General features: G+C 40.7%; 1 protein-coding gene across 3 annotated transcripts in view; it reads right to left on the bottom strand.

Annotated features, from left to right (window-relative positions):
- Window positions 1-17220, bottom strand: part of ap3b1a (adaptor related protein complex 3 subunit beta 1a) — a 355948-nt gene that overhangs the window by 272941 nt on the left and 65787 nt on the right. For all 3 annotated transcript variants that reach the window (XM_068029475.1, XM_068029477.1, XM_068029476.1), the window contains exon 6: window positions 13202-13268. In XM_068029475.1, coding sequence (XP_067885576.1) covers window positions 13202-13268 — 67 coding nt within the window. The remainder of the gene's footprint in view (window positions 1-13201; window positions 13269-17220) is intronic.

Below are 17220 nucleotides of genomic sequence, written 5' to 3'. Positions count from 1 at the left end.
CCTCAAACTACTTCACAAGACAACATTGGATAAATATAGAAGAGCAAAATACTGTGGATGCTGAAACTCTGAAATGACAACAGAAAGTGACGGAAATACTCAGAAGTACACAGATGCTGCCAGACCTGCTGAGTATTTCCGGCACTTTCTGTTCTCATTTCGGATCAGTATAAACTATTTCAAATTGCCTAGCATCTAGAAATCGATGACTGGAGCATCATAATAGAAATACGTATGGTATGACAAGCACAAAGGACAAAATGACAACCTCCCCAGGTGTCAAACCGCAATAAATTAATCAAGCTGAAAACAAAAGATGATGCCAGTAACTCCAGGCTGGAAACAGCTTGTTTAAGGGAATAAAAACACAATTTACTGAACACTGCAAAATAAATGAATTAACCCACCTAATCCATCACAGTACACACTTATTCCAATTAATTAGTCATAGGTAGAGAGAGACAGCATTGAAACAGGCCCTTCGGCCCACCGCATCTGTGCTGACCAACAACTACCCATTTTATACTAATCCTACATTAATCCCATATTCCCTACCACATCCCCACCATTCTCCTACCACCTACCTACACTAGGGGCAATTTACAATGGCCAATTTACCTATCAACCTGCAAGTCTTTGGCTGTGGGAAGAAACCGGAGCACCCGGTGAAAACCCACGCGGCACAGGTTAAACTTGCAAACTCCGCACAGGCAGTACCCAGAACCGAACCCGGGTCACTGGAGCTGTGAGGCTGCGGTACTAACCACTGCGTCACTGTGCTGCCCAAATTACATTAAATTACATTTAACTTTCTGCTCACAGCAACCTAAAAAGTAAACACTCTGAATACATTTACCCTCCATATTACCTTTCCCCATTTAGATCAATTTCTTGTGCATTACTTTCTTAATTCGAAAAAGAAATGTAGGATACAGGTAGCTTGGATATAGACAAGTTCAATTCTCACAATAAACTTCCAGAATCGGTTTGATTGTGCCAAGGGCCAGGAAAAACAAAAATAAATGAATCTTCACAAGGTTCTTCCCAACAGGCTGCCTGATGACTTTTTTTCCAAAAACATTAGGCATAATTAACATTTAATTTAAAAGTTTAAAGTAATAGCAACAATTGAATATTTGATCAAATTATCGAGCATTGTGTGCGTGGGTGGGGGGGGACATGAATTAGAGAAAGAGCATCAGCATATATAGACAGTTGTTCATTCATGAGGGACAAAGACAGAGATTGAAAGCCAATAGAACAGACGGAAAGAAATACGTATGATTCTTCAAATTTAGCTACAAAAGTAACTGAATTAGTCGTAAGAAAGCAGTTTCCATCCTTAGCAATTTGATTGATGCACATTTTGCAAAGAAGAAATACATTTAGAGTACAACTTAATCAGGCTCAGAATGATTTTTCAGATGACATTTTTAACTTGTCCAAGAATTATAATAGTTCTTTTACAATGTTTATTTTCAAATTCAGTAGTAGTGAATTGAAAGCAATTTTAAAAAGACATTTATGTTGCATGCCATTTTTACCAGGTTAATGTGCCAACAATTCACAGGTTCTTTAGGAGGAATTTTTATGAACAGTAATTCAAATGCAGCAAGTGGAAAATGTTGTGGAAGCTGGATTTCTTTTCCAGTGGGTTTAAGCAAATTTCAATGCACGTTTTCATACCGTGTCATTTTCAGGTATATTCTTGGACCAATTCACACTATCAACAAAATCTAATTTATTTAAGCCCATTTATACTACACTGCATCCCCTTACTTTGTCAAATAATACGTCCACTACATTGTGTGCGCGCATGTGGGTGGGGAGGCAAAGAGGAGAAACAATATCAGAACATTGCTTTAACTATACAAATTCAAACAGCAATACTCTGATAAACTGCTGCAATTTCAAATAATATGTACATATAATACTGAACGCTCAGCAATACATCAACACAGTGATGTAAAAAGCAGTTAATTGTTGGCAAATCTGAATCGCAGCCAATGTTGGCCAAAGCAGTGACTGTTTCTTTAAAAAGAATCTGATATGGTACAATTTTAACCTGTCAGCGTTTCCTCAAGCAGCAATCATTCAAACTGGAGAAACCACAAGCATCACATGGATGCACAGATAAAAAGAATTTTAATTTCAATCTCACTGAGAACACAACGGCTTTTAGAAGGAACAAAAGCCACTCAACAAAATCAGCAGTATGCTCATCAAATTGAAATTGCATTTTTTCATTTATATCTTTCTTACATTAACCCAATAAACAGTTCATTTTTCTCCTGCTGGAGGCTGCTGATTTTCTGTGCTGTTGCTAAGAACTTCAGCCATTAGCTGGGTTCCTAGGTAAACTACATGCACCATCAACAAAAGTGACACCCAATCTATGGAGTTCATATTTCCTCCAGATTATCTATGCTAGTTGACAAGCTGGTAATGGAAAAATCACACGAAGCAAATGGTTCCTCTAATAACAATAAATTTCCTATAAAATTATGAAGGGTACAAAACGTTTCCTTGCATCTATTTTGTCATGAATTCTAATTAGCGTTTCGCAAACCTGAGTGTGCTAGGTCATCACAAGAAGAGTGGCGAGATGTGATTGATAATAGAGTACAAGTCAGCCCTCGCTGCCAGTGTTCCCTTCTCTTAAATTAATGGCCATCCCACCTGCCCTAATCATACAGCCCAAATGATATTCCCTTCTTATTTCAATTTTCTGCAGGCATGGAAAACTGGAAAGATCAGTCATTTATCTTGTAATAGCTGGATAATAGATCTATCACAATGAAACATCTGCACAAACTTGCTGGATTTTTTTTTCACAACAGTGAACAGTTACGATCAAATCAATGTTCATGAACTATGACTTAGCATATCTGACTGAATAAGCAGATATTAACTAACATATTACATACAAAGCCCTACGTGCATGTGCATATTCTTGAGTACTTTGATCTGCTTTGTAAACTTAACACGTGTTTGCAATTGCCACTTTCAGTTTATTCTCCATTACTTCAGTGATATTTTATGTAATCTGTCGTAGGCTTTTAATCAATAACCAGATTAGTGCAAGATTAATTTTCAATTGAAATAAAATATAAATCAATTTATGTTAGTCCCATATTCAAGATAGATTGATTAAAAATGTTTAAAAGGTGATCCAGATCCAGAAATACGTTATGAACAGCAGTACGTTTACCTGTAATCCACAAGATAAACCATGATTTCAAAGGTAGATTATGCCACACTGCTGAGTGACAATTTATTTCTAAATACTAACACCACATCCCTCCACAGATCTTTTTAAGTAGATAGATGGGCAGTGTTTTTTTTAAATTAACACTATGCCAATGAGTGTATGTTCAACCATTAAAAGACAGACATTGGCGCGTCTAGTGGAAATCTGTATTTCTATATGACTCCCAATCTTTGCTTTTATGCCAATTCAGCTGGCCTTTTCAGCCTTGGCTGCTGGACTAAAAAGAGAGAAGTAATAAAAAGGTCATAGGGCTCCTACTCTATCCAGACCTCTGCTGGAAAATCCATATACGTGGACATCGCGCGAGGGCATGAAAGGGCTCAGTCAAGATGCACTCCATACTCAACAGCTGCTAACACCCATAGCCTAAGTTTACACATGAAGAATAACCAGTCTAGGTAACAGAAGCCTGCCAGTGCCAACAGGGGATATCCTAGAAAAAGTCAACAACTTCTGGAAAATAGGAGCCAAAAAAATCTGACACGTGCTCAGTCGCCAGCCAGATCACACCATAACAAACATACTTACTCATGGTCAACATAAATTCTCAACCCTACCTTTGCTATTAATAAATGATCACTTTACCTAACAAGGATTTCCAACTGCAGTATAACAGCTGAAAGGTAGTCAGTGATTCAAATAAAAGGTTAAGGTTAAAGGCAAGAAGGAGTTGATATGGATTAACTTTTATGTAATTTTTCATGTAGGTACATTTTTGAACATTTTATAGCAAATTAGAATTTCATTAACACGTGGAGTTTTTTTTTGACTTCCCTTACATCAGTTAAATAAAAGATACAACAGTGAGCCAATCGTATTTGTCACTACACCACAAAGAGTGTGGAAGTGCAAAAAGAATTACTCTGCTTAACTTAAGCACCCTTAAAATGGTGGCTGTGGTCAGTCACCAAAATTATTACTCTACTCCAAATTAACACATAAAAAAGTCACAAAAAATCTGATGCAGAATCATAACATTACAGAATTTACGAACTACAATTTTTAGTTAGTTTTACAAGTGCATCTCAATAACTAGATATTAAGAGACTTTCAAATACCTAATTGAAGTCTGAGAAACTGTTCATAGCCTAACAATAATTTAAAACTTTGTAGTATTTGTTCTAACATTACATATCTCCTATTTAATAATTTATTTTTTCTATTACTGAAAAACAGTGCCAATGGCAAACTTTGTGTATCGCCAGTCTATTGGATAAGACGACTGGATGTGTCTGTGCCACAAATCTCATGATGCCAGGAGCTAAGGAGCTGATGACTGCACAGGTTCTCATCCACAGAATGGTGCATTAACACAGGTTAAAAAAAAAGGAAACCAAAATGAAAATTGAAGAAAAAAAGCAAAAGCCACTATTCTTCCTACAGCATTTGGTACATTTTGAACACAATAATTGCAATGACTGATCTCATTTCTCCACCTAAAAATGTTTGTACACTTCAACAGCCCCAATGATCTGCATAGTAACTGATATGTTTAACAGGCATACTTTCAGCGTTGAAATAACAGTTTACAAAGACAGATGAAAATTACTCTGTCACACAGTTCAAACTAAAGAAAATAGGCTACATTAAACTACTTTAAAATGTCAGGTTAGTTTGGACTTTCACTGTCAAATCCCGTTAATACAAGAATAACACCAACACTGTTAAATGGCTTTGTCTGCTCTGTCAGGGTTCAAGAAAAAAACCCACAAGATTCTAATAATTAAGGATTTAAGATTATTTCACTGACTTAGCTTCAGAATTTCTTCAACCAATAGCTGATCATCACTAACTGAATGACACATATGGATCGAAGTACAGGGTTGAAAGCATGAATTTCAAATGCATGTCAAACACCTCTCAATTTATTGCAAATTTATATGGGGAGGCCTTCTACCAAAATAGACAATTCACTGATTCCCACAGGAATTTCACTTCTCAGCGATCTTGCAAAACAGAAAGAATACATAACTGGAACTGGACTGGACTCTCTCTCCCCTTCATCCCCAACATACCGCTACTGCTGCCCTTCCCCACCACCAAGTGGCTGCTTGCAAATAAACCAGTTACTAATGCCACTTTACACATGAAGAAAATCATTTTAATATGTACGAGTAGTAGTTTTCCAAAATTTACAAAAAGTGACAATAATTCAAAAGATTAACACCATTAGATCAGTGAGGTCCATTCTGCAGCAAGGCCATTATCTGGAAACTGGGTACTCCATCTGGTTGCCAAAACATACTTCTGCATGTGTCATTAATTTACCATTGAATTATCTTGTTATCTATCACCTTCAAACAAGAAGCCAAAATAGCAGTAATTGGTGGTGAGGTACAGGAGAGTTCAAAATAATAGTACTTAATTCCATGCGTAAAGAGTATGAGGCACGAGTGAAATTTATTGAAATTTAAGCTCCAGAGTCTACAGAAAAGGTAGTTTAGGAATGATCTCACTGAGTTATATATAGTATTAAATGTCATAGATTACACCAGAAAACTCTCACCATCATAATTATAACATAAATCAGGCCAATACAGGAGGACATAATGCAAATAAGTAAAAAGTTAATTTAAACGGATTTTTGAAAAAAATCCTCTCTCAAAGGGTGACAAATATTTCACATGATTTACCAGACAAGATAGTGACATCAAAAGGAGCTTCACGATGGAGCTGAATGCTAGGCTGAGCAAGCTGAAATACTAGAGGGATGGACCAAACAGCTTTTCTAATCATTCAGTTTCTCCTACATTCATGTTCATAGCATCTGTCAGCTACTTGTAAATGCAGAAACTTCTTTTTGCACTCTCCAGCAACTATGTGAACATGGACATATTTGAGATGAGTGCTCAACGCTTTATGACTAACTGGACAGTGATAAGAACCCCACAAGTGGAATGCATTACCCACGGACAGTCAGAGCAAACTAAATTTCCCTCAGAGTGCTTTTTTTATTCTTTCATGGGATGTGGGTGTCACGAGCAAGGCCAACATTTGTTGCCCATCCCTAAGTGTCCTTGACTCGGCCATTTCAGAGGGCAGTTAAGAGTCAACCACATTGCTGTGGGTTTGGAGTCACATGTAGGCCAGACCAGGCAAGGACAGCAGATTTCCTTCCCTAAAGGACATTAGTGAACGATAATTGATGATTGTTTATTGAAACTAGCTTTCAATTCCAGATTTTTATTAACTAATTGAATTTATTAATTGAATTTAAATTCCATCAGCTGCCATGCTGGAATTTGAACCTGTGCCCCCACAGCCTATATGGTTATAAATTACAAATTTGGATGTGGAAATTCAATAGTTTCCTTTTGAATTCATACCTTTAAGAGCTTCAATGATGGATAATAAAGCAATGGAAGGCGCCAAGTTCAAATCTTGGTTGGCAACGAGTCAGCTAACTGCAGGCGAGAGTACTTAGTTAGTCTCAGTATCCCCTGCAGGAATCTGTCAGGGGGGGCAGGCAGAAGAGGGGGATAAAGTTGGGTTAGCGGAGATACCAGAAAGCTTCAGGCACTCATGCAGGTTTATAAGCCTGAGCTTCTAGATTACTAGGTCAGTGATATTACCACTGGGCCATGCTCTCCCAGTAGGGATGAAACCTTAAGAAAGGCCTATGTACAATGAAGAATTTGCACAGCAGGCTTGAGGGGCTAAAGGTCATACTCATGGTTCTTTGTTCCATAGTAGCAAAAGCATTTCAGCAAGCATTCATAGGCAACAGGCAAGCCATGGGCAAGGGGAAATGGGTTTTGGTGCAGAGGTGGTGGCAGATAAAACTTACAGCTTAGAGAATCAATCTCAGAAAAATACTCAAATGTTTAATTTCATTTACTTCAACTTAGGAAAGTAGAAAACCAAAAGAAAATGGTGAGTGGCTGCTCCAAATTTAGTTATTTTGGAGAAAAGTTAAGAATATTGGCAGTGTCCACCTACCAGTTAAGTGCACAGCAGTGTTGGCTGGTTGCCTCTGTCCTCTCAGCTTCAGAGGAAATAAGGCATCAGAAAAATGGAAAAGGTGAAAAGAATATTTCATATTAATCCAAAGTTATTCAAAGGTCCAAGCTAAAGTCCTTGCATAATTTTTTGATATAGGTTTTGAATCACTGAAACTATAAAATAAGATGCTCAAAATGGCAATTGGCAGTTCAAAATCTGCCCTTCCTAATCAATCTGAAATTCAATTGTCATCTCCCAACGCTGAAACAAACTTAAAGTAATGCTTGACTAAAGATCTTAAAGCTGAATACGGATATTTAACATTGAGAAAATGACTTTTAAAATTGTGCAAATGAATTCTATCCAATAGGTAATATCAAAAATATTTGACCTATAATGTCTGTAGTATATATATATATATATATAAATAAATGATTTGGAGGAAAATGTAGCTGGTCTGATTAGTAAGTTTGTGGACGACACAAAGGTTGGTGGAGTTGCGGATAATGATGAGGATTGTCAGAGGATACAGCAGGATATAGATCGGTTGGAGACTTGGGCGGAGAAATGGCAGATAGAGTTTAATCCGGACAAATGTGAGGTAATGCATTTTGGAATGTCTAATGCAGGTGGGAAGTATACAGTAACTGGCAGAACCTTTAGGAGTATTGACAGGCAGAAAGATCTGGGCGTACAGGTGAAAGTGGCAACGCAGGTGGATAAGGTCGTCAAGAAGGCATACGGCATGCTTGCCTTCATCGGTCGGGGCATAGAGTATAAAAATAGGCAAGTCATGCTGCAGCTGTACAGGACTTTAGTTAGGCCACACTTAGAATATTGCGTGCAATTCTGGTCGCCACACTACCAGAAGGACGTGGAAGCTTTGGAGAGGGTACAGAAGAGGTTTACCAGGATGTTGCCTGGTCTGGAGGGCATTAACTATGAGGAGAGGTTGGATAAACTCGGATTGTTTTCACTGGAACGACGGAGGTGGAGGGGTGACATGATAGAGGTTTACAAAGTTATGAGCGGCATGGACAGAGTGGATAGTCAGAAGCTTTTTCCCAGGGTGGAAGAGTCAGTTACTAGGGGACATAGGTTTAAGGTGCGAGGGGCAAAGTTTAGAGGGGGTGTGCGAGGCAAGTTCAATACACAGAGGGTGGCGAGTGCCTGGAACTTGTTGCCAGGGGAGGTGGTGGAAACAGGTACCATAGAGACGTTTAAGAGGCATCTTGAGAAATACATGAATAGGATGGGAATAGAGGGATATGGACCCCGGAAATGCAGAAGGTTTTAGTTTAGGCAGGCATCAAGATCGGCGCAGGCTTGGAGGGCCGAATGGCCTGTTCCTGTGCTGTACTGTTCTTTGTTCACACTTCCATACATCGAAGCAGCTATAGATTTATTGACTATATATAGAACAAATTCAGACTTGTGAATGTTGCCAATGTTATTAACTCAGAGTTCCACACACAGCAGGTAGATCTGGTTATAAATTACAAATTTGGATGTGGAAATTCAATACTTTCTTTTTGAATTCATACCTTTAAGAGCTTCAATGATGGATAATCAAGCAATGGAAGGCGCTAAGTTCAAATCTTGGTTGGCAAAGACTCAGCTAACTGCAGGCAAGAGTACTACAGTTAGCCTCCATATCCCCTGCAGGAATCTGTTGGGTGCGGGGGGGGGGGGGGGGGGGTGGTGGGGGGGTTGCTGGCAGGCAGAAGAGGGGGATAAAGTGGGTTGGATGAAATACCAGAAAGCTGCATGTACCCATGCAGGTTTATAAGCCACTGCTTTAGAAACAAGAAGGGAGGGATGTCCTATTTTTCTTGCCCACAGATAGAGGGGGAAAAAGAAAGTGAAAAAAAGTACCATCTCTTGGCAACTGTACCAGCTTTAAAGTGAAACCTGGAGCAAGGTCACCCATATCCTCTCGAACACAGACTTGGCTGGGTGAGCCTTTGTCGTGTCCAAGGCCTAGGTCAATGCGAAGTGGTCCAACCGGTTTTATCAGAGTTTTTTTATACCTGTTTGATACAACGGAGTGGCTTGCGAGATCTCAGAGGGCAGTTAAGTGACAACCACATTGCTGTGGGTCTGGAGTGGCATGTGGGCCAGACCGGGTAAGTACTGCAGAATTCTTTCACTAAAAGGACATTATTGAACCAGATGGGCTTTTACGACACTCTGACAGCCTTGTGGTCACCATTACTGATGCGAGCATCAATGGGTCTCCTGACAACAGAGCGATCGCCAACGTCATCAGTGCGTCCAACACTTGCCAGCATGAATGCGTGCATGCTTGTGGCAACGTCACCATGTAATGATGTCTACAGGTTATGAAGTAACCACATACTGATCGGCCAACCGGGGCGGGGGGGGGGGGGGGAAGAGAGAGGTATGGGAGAAGCAACGCGAGGGGGAGCAAGCAGTTGGGAGGGAACGGCAAGCAGACAGATGCAGGGGAGGAACAGGGAAATTGAGATGGTGATCGCAGGAGAGCGCGGAGTGGGTAACTTTGGGGGGAGGGCGGTGGTGATGGAGGCGGCGATGGCGGCCATTGAGGGGTGAGGGAGCTGGAGTTCAATTCCCTTTTTTTGTGTCCAACTGAGGAACGCAATCTTTATTCTTGGCAGCTGTCTGAGACGTCGCAATAATGTTTAAGTCAATAAGGCTGCATTTGAGCATGTGCCAGGATTGCGCCACCTACTGGTTGCAAACACAACTTGTAAAAAAAATTCACATGTATTTAATTAATTGAATTTAAATTCCCCAGCTGTCATGGTGGGGTTTGAACTCATAGATGGTACCTAGCATGGGATCATGAAAAAATGGCAGAAAGACAGCCACCTCATTACGTCTTCAAAGAAAAACTCAAAAGCCTTCAATAAACTACTTCATTCCCAGAGTTCAAGATCAAATATAAAGTCAAGAATGAAAAAAAAACTAGAAGTCTAGAATAATGTGTCCTCCTGCAGGTGTACTCAGGTTATTACAGAAGATTAGCATTAGAATTTAATCCAGGACCTTCCTTTCTGCATTTTTGTTTGATTCTGAATCATCTATTTTACTCCAACTTGAATAAGCTCATCTCAATTTTGCTCATTAAACAAACACTCATTATGTTTCAGGAATTAAATTCAAAATTAGGAAAGTGGAGTGTATCAAAATGCAGGTGGCCAGCTTTATTAGCATGATTTACTACAGGCAAATCAATGATAGACAATTAGCCCATTAGCTAGACTAGCAAGAATTTTAAGAAGCCTAGTGATGAAAAGTAATTTTACATATAGGTGTACCAATGCCTCAGTTAGTTCAGTCAAGAAATAACTACACTGATCAGGATCAGCTCAAGTTCAAACTCCAACTTGTGCTAGCAGACCTCAACCAGGGTGGCAGCATTAGAGAAGGAAGTCACCCAAGGTACCTGCTCCCAATTGCTACCCAGTGATCACTACTGTAAATTCGCATATGGACATTACACAAGGACAGGATCAGACATAGCTGTGATGCCCTTGAATATCAGGAGTAAAGTAGCTTGGAACTGCCATATAGGCTCCAAAATTTGATTTTACTTTTAAGTTGTTTCAAGATGTCTGTCTTGCCAACACTTTTTTTTTGCTCTTTTCATCCATGGTTCAGGAACACTTGCATCTAGTTCCACTTTGAAACCGGTACTAACGATACAATGACAGGCACCCATGGAACATGTACCCCAGCAAGACACCAACATCTTGAGGAGGCTAACTGAGGAAATTTATGGAAAGAAAAAAAAAAAGTGCTAACTCTTAGTAGAGAAACCTGAGGAAACTGGAAGAAAATAGTCTGTATATATGCTTTTTTGTTTAAAAAAAAGGAATTAACTTAGGATTTGTAAAATGTTTTTTTTAAGTTATGCATGTTGAGCAAAAGCCAAGAAATGTCACTTTGTCCCCAATCTAAACATAGCATCTTACAACTAAACCAAAGTGGTCTGTGCAAGATTATGGATATCAAATTTACAGGGACTGACGCATTTTGCACATTATACCCAAGCATTTCAGAACCTAAAAAAGGATAAAGGAATGAGATCATACGAGAGGTGGGGCCACCAACCTATTTAATAAAAATACTTTGAGAAACCAGGTAAAAACTACACAATTATTTATCAATTTAGGTCATATGTGGAGAGCTTGATCATTTTTTAAAAATTAATATCGGTCATGTGTAGCATTGACACCTGGCAGACATTGTTATGACACAGGCGGGAGGAGCGCACTGTTAATTCAGTCCCACTTCTCAGTGTGTCACAGCATATCAATAAATGTTCACCACCTACCAAAGAACAGCCAATTCCATACTTTTTGTTCCCCAGAATAAAGCACACCAACCAGGTTTCTTCAAACAACAACAAAATTAACTATTTATTGATAAACTAAGTCTTAATCAATAATGAGATAAATCTGTACGGAGAAAAGCTCCTCATTTCCCGAGCCCTTATGCGCGCACACGTACATTCAAAAAGAAACCGGTTAACCAGGGAAAAAAGGGTTTTTGGTTTACAGCTGTTTCTTAGGTATAGAAGGAAGAATTTTTAAAAAAAATCAGTTTGTCACATTCTGTTAGGCAGTCTTTGTTTGGCGAGGTGTTCCAGAGTCAAATAATCAGATGCCACTCAAAGTCTCTCCAGGCAAGGTTGACGAACAGTCTGTGATGGGTAGGCGCTCAAGGCAATTCGACTGCAGCATGCTTCACATGTCATTCAACAGGGGTGTAGCAACAGGTCTGCTTAGTCTTAAAGCAGCAGTCTAGCAGTAGAAGATTTTCTTCAGATTTCAAGATTGCTTAAAACACAGGAGGCAACAGGAATCACACAATGCAGGGATTCTTCAGAGACAGGAGGCAATAGGAATCTGATACCTCTGGCATACAAGGGTTTCTTCTCAAGAGATGCAGACTTCCTTCAGAGAGAGGCAACACTTTTTCTGGGTCATCCCCTCTCTGGTCTCCAGGCAGGTCAAAGGCAATTTCAAAATGCCTGCTCTTGGTCCAACTCACTGGTTTTTAAAGCGTTATGATCCTGTAGTGTTTTCTCTTTTCCGGGAAGTATGCGGTGTGCCTTTAAGGCTGTAACAGGATCAATACTGCTTTAAGGCAACAAGCTCCAGGGTCTGAGTCAAAGAATGCATTCTCGTTGCCGTAAAATACAACCACAAACACGAGATCCAATGTTGCCGACTGATGTTTGAAACAAGGTGAAAAACTGGCTTTTGAGATACAGTTCACAGACACACAGACAGCTGGACCAGCATACACGGAAGGAAATGAGATCTCTCTCGGTTTATTTAAACCCTATTTACTATACTCTCAAAATTCTGAAAAGTCAACCCAGATTAATTTAAGAGAAAAAAACCAATTCATTTAACTACTGAACTGTAATTGCCGAAATTCATCCCTGGAAAAGAAAAGCATCATTTCAACTTCTGAATTAGATTACTGACTGTCCTACTGTTGAAGAACCTTTTTCCGCCCCCCCCCATCGGACGACTGTGAGGATTTCAAGCGACCTTAGACTATTCCACATGGGAAGAGTCCACTTCTGCAGGAGCGTAAATCTACAAGGACACTAACTTTTCTATTTTAAATGTTGTTTATATCTTTGACTTGAGCGGTCGGTCATAACAAGGGTCAAAGTGAAAGCAAAACCCTTCCTGAGCTGATCACATGTCTCCACTGTCATTCAAAGTGTTGCTCTGAGCAGGTCAAAACCCCTTGCTGATTTCTTTAAAACTGGCTCTTTTCTTGTTCTTGTATTCAAAGTCAACATTCAAAAATTTCAGCTATTTGCAGGTCAATGTCCAAACTGAAAAATCCTTAATCAGTTTTTTTTTAAAAAACACACAGAATTCTAAGGTTTTAGTACAAAAATAAAACTCTCGTCACAACATAGTCCTCAACATTTTACAACCTTGAAAAGAATCTGACATTGTAGGCTGCATGACTCACCGTACTTTTATCTTTCAGTAGTTTTTCTATGATCTCTACTAATGGTTCCTTCTGCTCTGCATCCAGACTGTGGGTAGGAACAAAAAAATAATTAGCATAATAATTAAATCCTGTATTTTTAATTTTGCTTACTTTGGTTAACTAAAGCATTGAATTTAGGACCATGCAACAAGTTTTTTTTTAATTTGTTCATGGTACATGAGAATCATGGGCAAGGCCAGCATTTATTGCCCATCCCTAATTGCCCTCAAGATGGTCATGGAGAGCCACCTTTTTGAACCTCTGAGGTCCAAGTGGTGTAGGTATACCCACAGTGCTATTAAAGAGGGAATTCGAGGACTGTGATCCAGCAGTGAAGGGACGGTGATATAGTTGTTAGGATGGTATGTGACTTGGAGGGGAACTTGCAGGTGGTGGTGCTCCCATTCATCTGCTGCCCTTGGCCTTCTAGATGGTACAGATCGCGGGTTTGGAGGTAAAGGCCCGCTACCCGACCCGGGCTCGGGTCAGGCCGGATCGGACATACTCTAACACCACCTCAGGTAAGTGACTGTAATGTTAATTTACTTTTTGAACTTTAAAGGTGGTTTTGTTAGTTATTTTAAGCTTGTACAGGTAAGGAACAAAGTGAAAAATGAAAGGTAAGTTAACTGATGGTTGGGTCGGGTCAGGCGCAGGAAATAAATGGAAGGACTCGGGCCGGGTCGGATGGGGTTCTGTCGGGCTCGGGTTGGGTCTCATTTGCAGACCCATGCAGGCCGTTATTTGGAGGGTCACTGTCGAAGGAACATAGGCAAGTTGCTGCATCTTGTAGATGGTACACACTGCTGATTTTATGTGCCGGTGCTGGAGGGAGTGAAATGTTAAGGTGGTAGATGGGGTGCCAATCGAGCGGATTGTTTTGTCCTGATGGTGTTGAGCTTCTTCAGTGTTGTTGAAGCTGCACTCATCCAGGCAAGTGGAGAGCATTCCATCACATTCATGTAGATGGTGGGCAGGCTTTGGAGAGTCAGGATTTGAGTTACTTGCTTCAGAATTCCCAGCCTCTGACCTGCTCTTGAAGCCATAGTATTTATATGGCTGGTTCATCAGGGGAAATGGTGGCATAGTGATAATGTCACTGGAATAGTAGCCCAGAGGCCCAGGCCAGTGCTCTGGGAACATGGGTTCGAATCCCATCGCAGCATATGGTGAAATTTAAATTCAATTAATAAATCTGGAATTGAAACTATCTGCCATCCCTACCTGGTCTTGCCTACGTGCAACTCCAGATCCACGGCCATCTTAAATGTCCTCAGTTCAAGGGCAATTAAGGATGGGCAATAAATTCTGGCCTAGCCAGTGATGCCCACATCCCATGAATGAATAAGAAAAAGTCACTGAACTAGTCATAGCTAACGCCCTGGGGACATGGGTTCAAATCAGACCATGACAGCTGATGGATTTTAAATTCAATTAATTAATAAAAATCCAGAATTGAAAGCTAGTCTCAGTAATGGTGCCATGAAATTATCAGAATCAGAATCACAGAACAGGCCCTTTGGCCCATCGAGTCTGCACCGATGCATTAAAGATACCTGACCTGTCTACCTAATCCCATTTGCCAGCACTTGGCCCATAGCCTTGAATGTTATGACGTGCCAAGTGCTCATCCAGGTACGTTTTAAAGGATGCGAGGCAACCCGCCTCTACCACCCTCCCAGGCAGTGCATTCCAGACCGTCACCATCCTCTGGGTAAAAAAGTTCTTCCTCAAATCCCCCTTTAACCTCCTGCCCCTCACCTTAAACTGGTGTCCCCTCATAACTGACCCTTCAACTAAGGGGAACAGCTGCTCCTTATCCACCTTGTCCATGCCCCTCATAATCTTGTACACCTCAATCAGGTCACCCCTCAGTCTTCTCTGCTCCAGCGAAAACAACCCAAGCCTATCAACCTCTCTTCATAGCTTAAATGTTCCATCCCAGGCACCATCCTGGTGAATCACCTCTGCACCCCCTCCAGTGCAATCACATCCTTCCTATAATGTGGCGACCAGAATTGCACACAGTACTCCAGCTGTGGCCTTACCAAAGTTCTGTACAACTCCAACATGACCTCCCTGCTTTTGTAATCTATGCTTCGATTGATAAAGGCAAGTGTCCCATATGCCTTTTTCACCACCCTATTAACCTGCCCTTCTGCCTTCAGAGATCTATGGACAAACACACCAAGGTCCCTTTGTTCCTCGGAACTTCCCAGTGTCAGACCATTCATTGAATACTTCCATGTCACATTACTCCTTCCAAAGTGCATCACCTCACACTTTTCAGGGTTAAATTCCATCTGCCACTTTTCTGCCCATTTGACCATCCCGTCTACATCTTCCTGTAACCCAAAACACTCAACCTCACCTTTCACCACTCGGCCAATCTTTGTGTCATCCGCAAACTTACTGATCCTACCCCCCACATAGTCATCTATGTCGTTTATATAAATGACAAACAATAGGGACCCAGCACAGATCCCTGTGGTATGCCACTGGACACTGGCTTCCAGTCACTAAAACAGCCGTCTGTCATCACTCTCTGTCTCCTACAGCGAAGCCAATTTTGAATCCACCTTATCAAGTTACCCTGTATCCCATGTGCATTTGCTTTCTTGATGAGTCTCCCATGTGGGACCTTGTCAAAGGCTTTGCTGAAATCCATGTAAACTACATCAACTGTACTACCCTCATCTACACACCTGGTCACATGCTCAAAAAATTCAATCAAATTTGTTAGGCATGACCTCCCTCTGACAAAGCCATACTGACTATTCCTAATCAAATTTTGCCTCTCCAAGTGGAGATAAATTCTCTCCTTCAGAATTTTCTCCAACAGTTTCCCTACCACTGACATCAGATTCACTGGTCTATAGTTCCCTGGCTTATCTCTACAACCTTTCTTAAATAGTGGGACCACATTAGCCATTCTCCAGTCCTCTGGCACCTCCCCGGTGGCCAAAGAGGAATTAAAAATTTGGGTCAGAGCCCCTGCAATTACCACCCTCGCCTCCCACAGCATCCTGGGACACAAATCATCCGGACCTGGAGAATTGTCCACTTTTAAGCCTTCCAAAACCTCCAATACCTTGTCACTCCCGATGACAATTTGCTCAAGAATCTCACAGTCTCTCAGAGTTCCATATCTACTTCCTCATTCTCTTGGCTGAAGTATTCATTCAGCACCCTACCAATGTCCTCTGGCTCCACCCACAGATTTCCCCCTTGGTCCCAAATGGGTCCTAGTCTTTCCCTGGTTATCCTCTTCCCATTGATATACTTATAGAATATCTTGGGATTTTCCCTACTTTTACCAGCCAGAGCTTTCTCATATCCCCTCTTTGCTCTCCTAATAGCTTTCTTAAGCTCCATCCTACACTTTCTGTACTCCACTAATGCTTTCATTGATTTGTTCTCCTTGTATTTGCTAAAGGCCTCTTTTTTCCTACTCTTATTACTCGATTGCATAAAAACCCATCCAGTTCACTAGTGTGTCCTTTAGGAAAGAAAATTTGCTGTCCTTACCTGTTCTGGCCTACATGTAACATGGTTGGCTCTTAACTGCCCTCTGAAATAGCCTGGCAAGCCATTCAGTAGTCAAGGGCAATTAGACAATGAAAGAATATAAAAAATACATTTTTGATCAAAGGTATCCACCTCCCCCCACCCCCCCCCAAAAATGTTAATGCTGGGGGAATTCAGTGATGATTATGCCATTGACGGTCAAGGGGAGATGGTTAGATTCTCTCTTGTTGGAAATAGTCATTGCCTGGCACTTCTGTGATGCAAATGTTACTTGTTACTCCTCAAACATCCTCACTTCTAAAAACTTATGATGGAAGGAAGGTTATTGATGAAGCAGCTGAAGATGGTTGAGAATAGAACAGTACTCTGAGGAACCTCTGCAACAATCTCCTGGGATTGAAATGATTGCGGCTGTTGGAGGCCAATCATCTTCCTTTGTGCTAGGTATGAGTCCAACCTGTTGTGAGTTT

The sequence above is a fragment of the Heterodontus francisci genome, chromosome 4 (assembly GCF_036365525.1).
Source record: "Heterodontus francisci isolate sHetFra1 chromosome 4, sHetFra1.hap1, whole genome shotgun sequence".
NCBI lineage: Eukaryota > Metazoa > Chordata > Chondrichthyes > Heterodontiformes > Heterodontidae > Heterodontus > Heterodontus francisci.
This window is presented reverse-complemented; position numbering and strand designations above follow the sequence as displayed.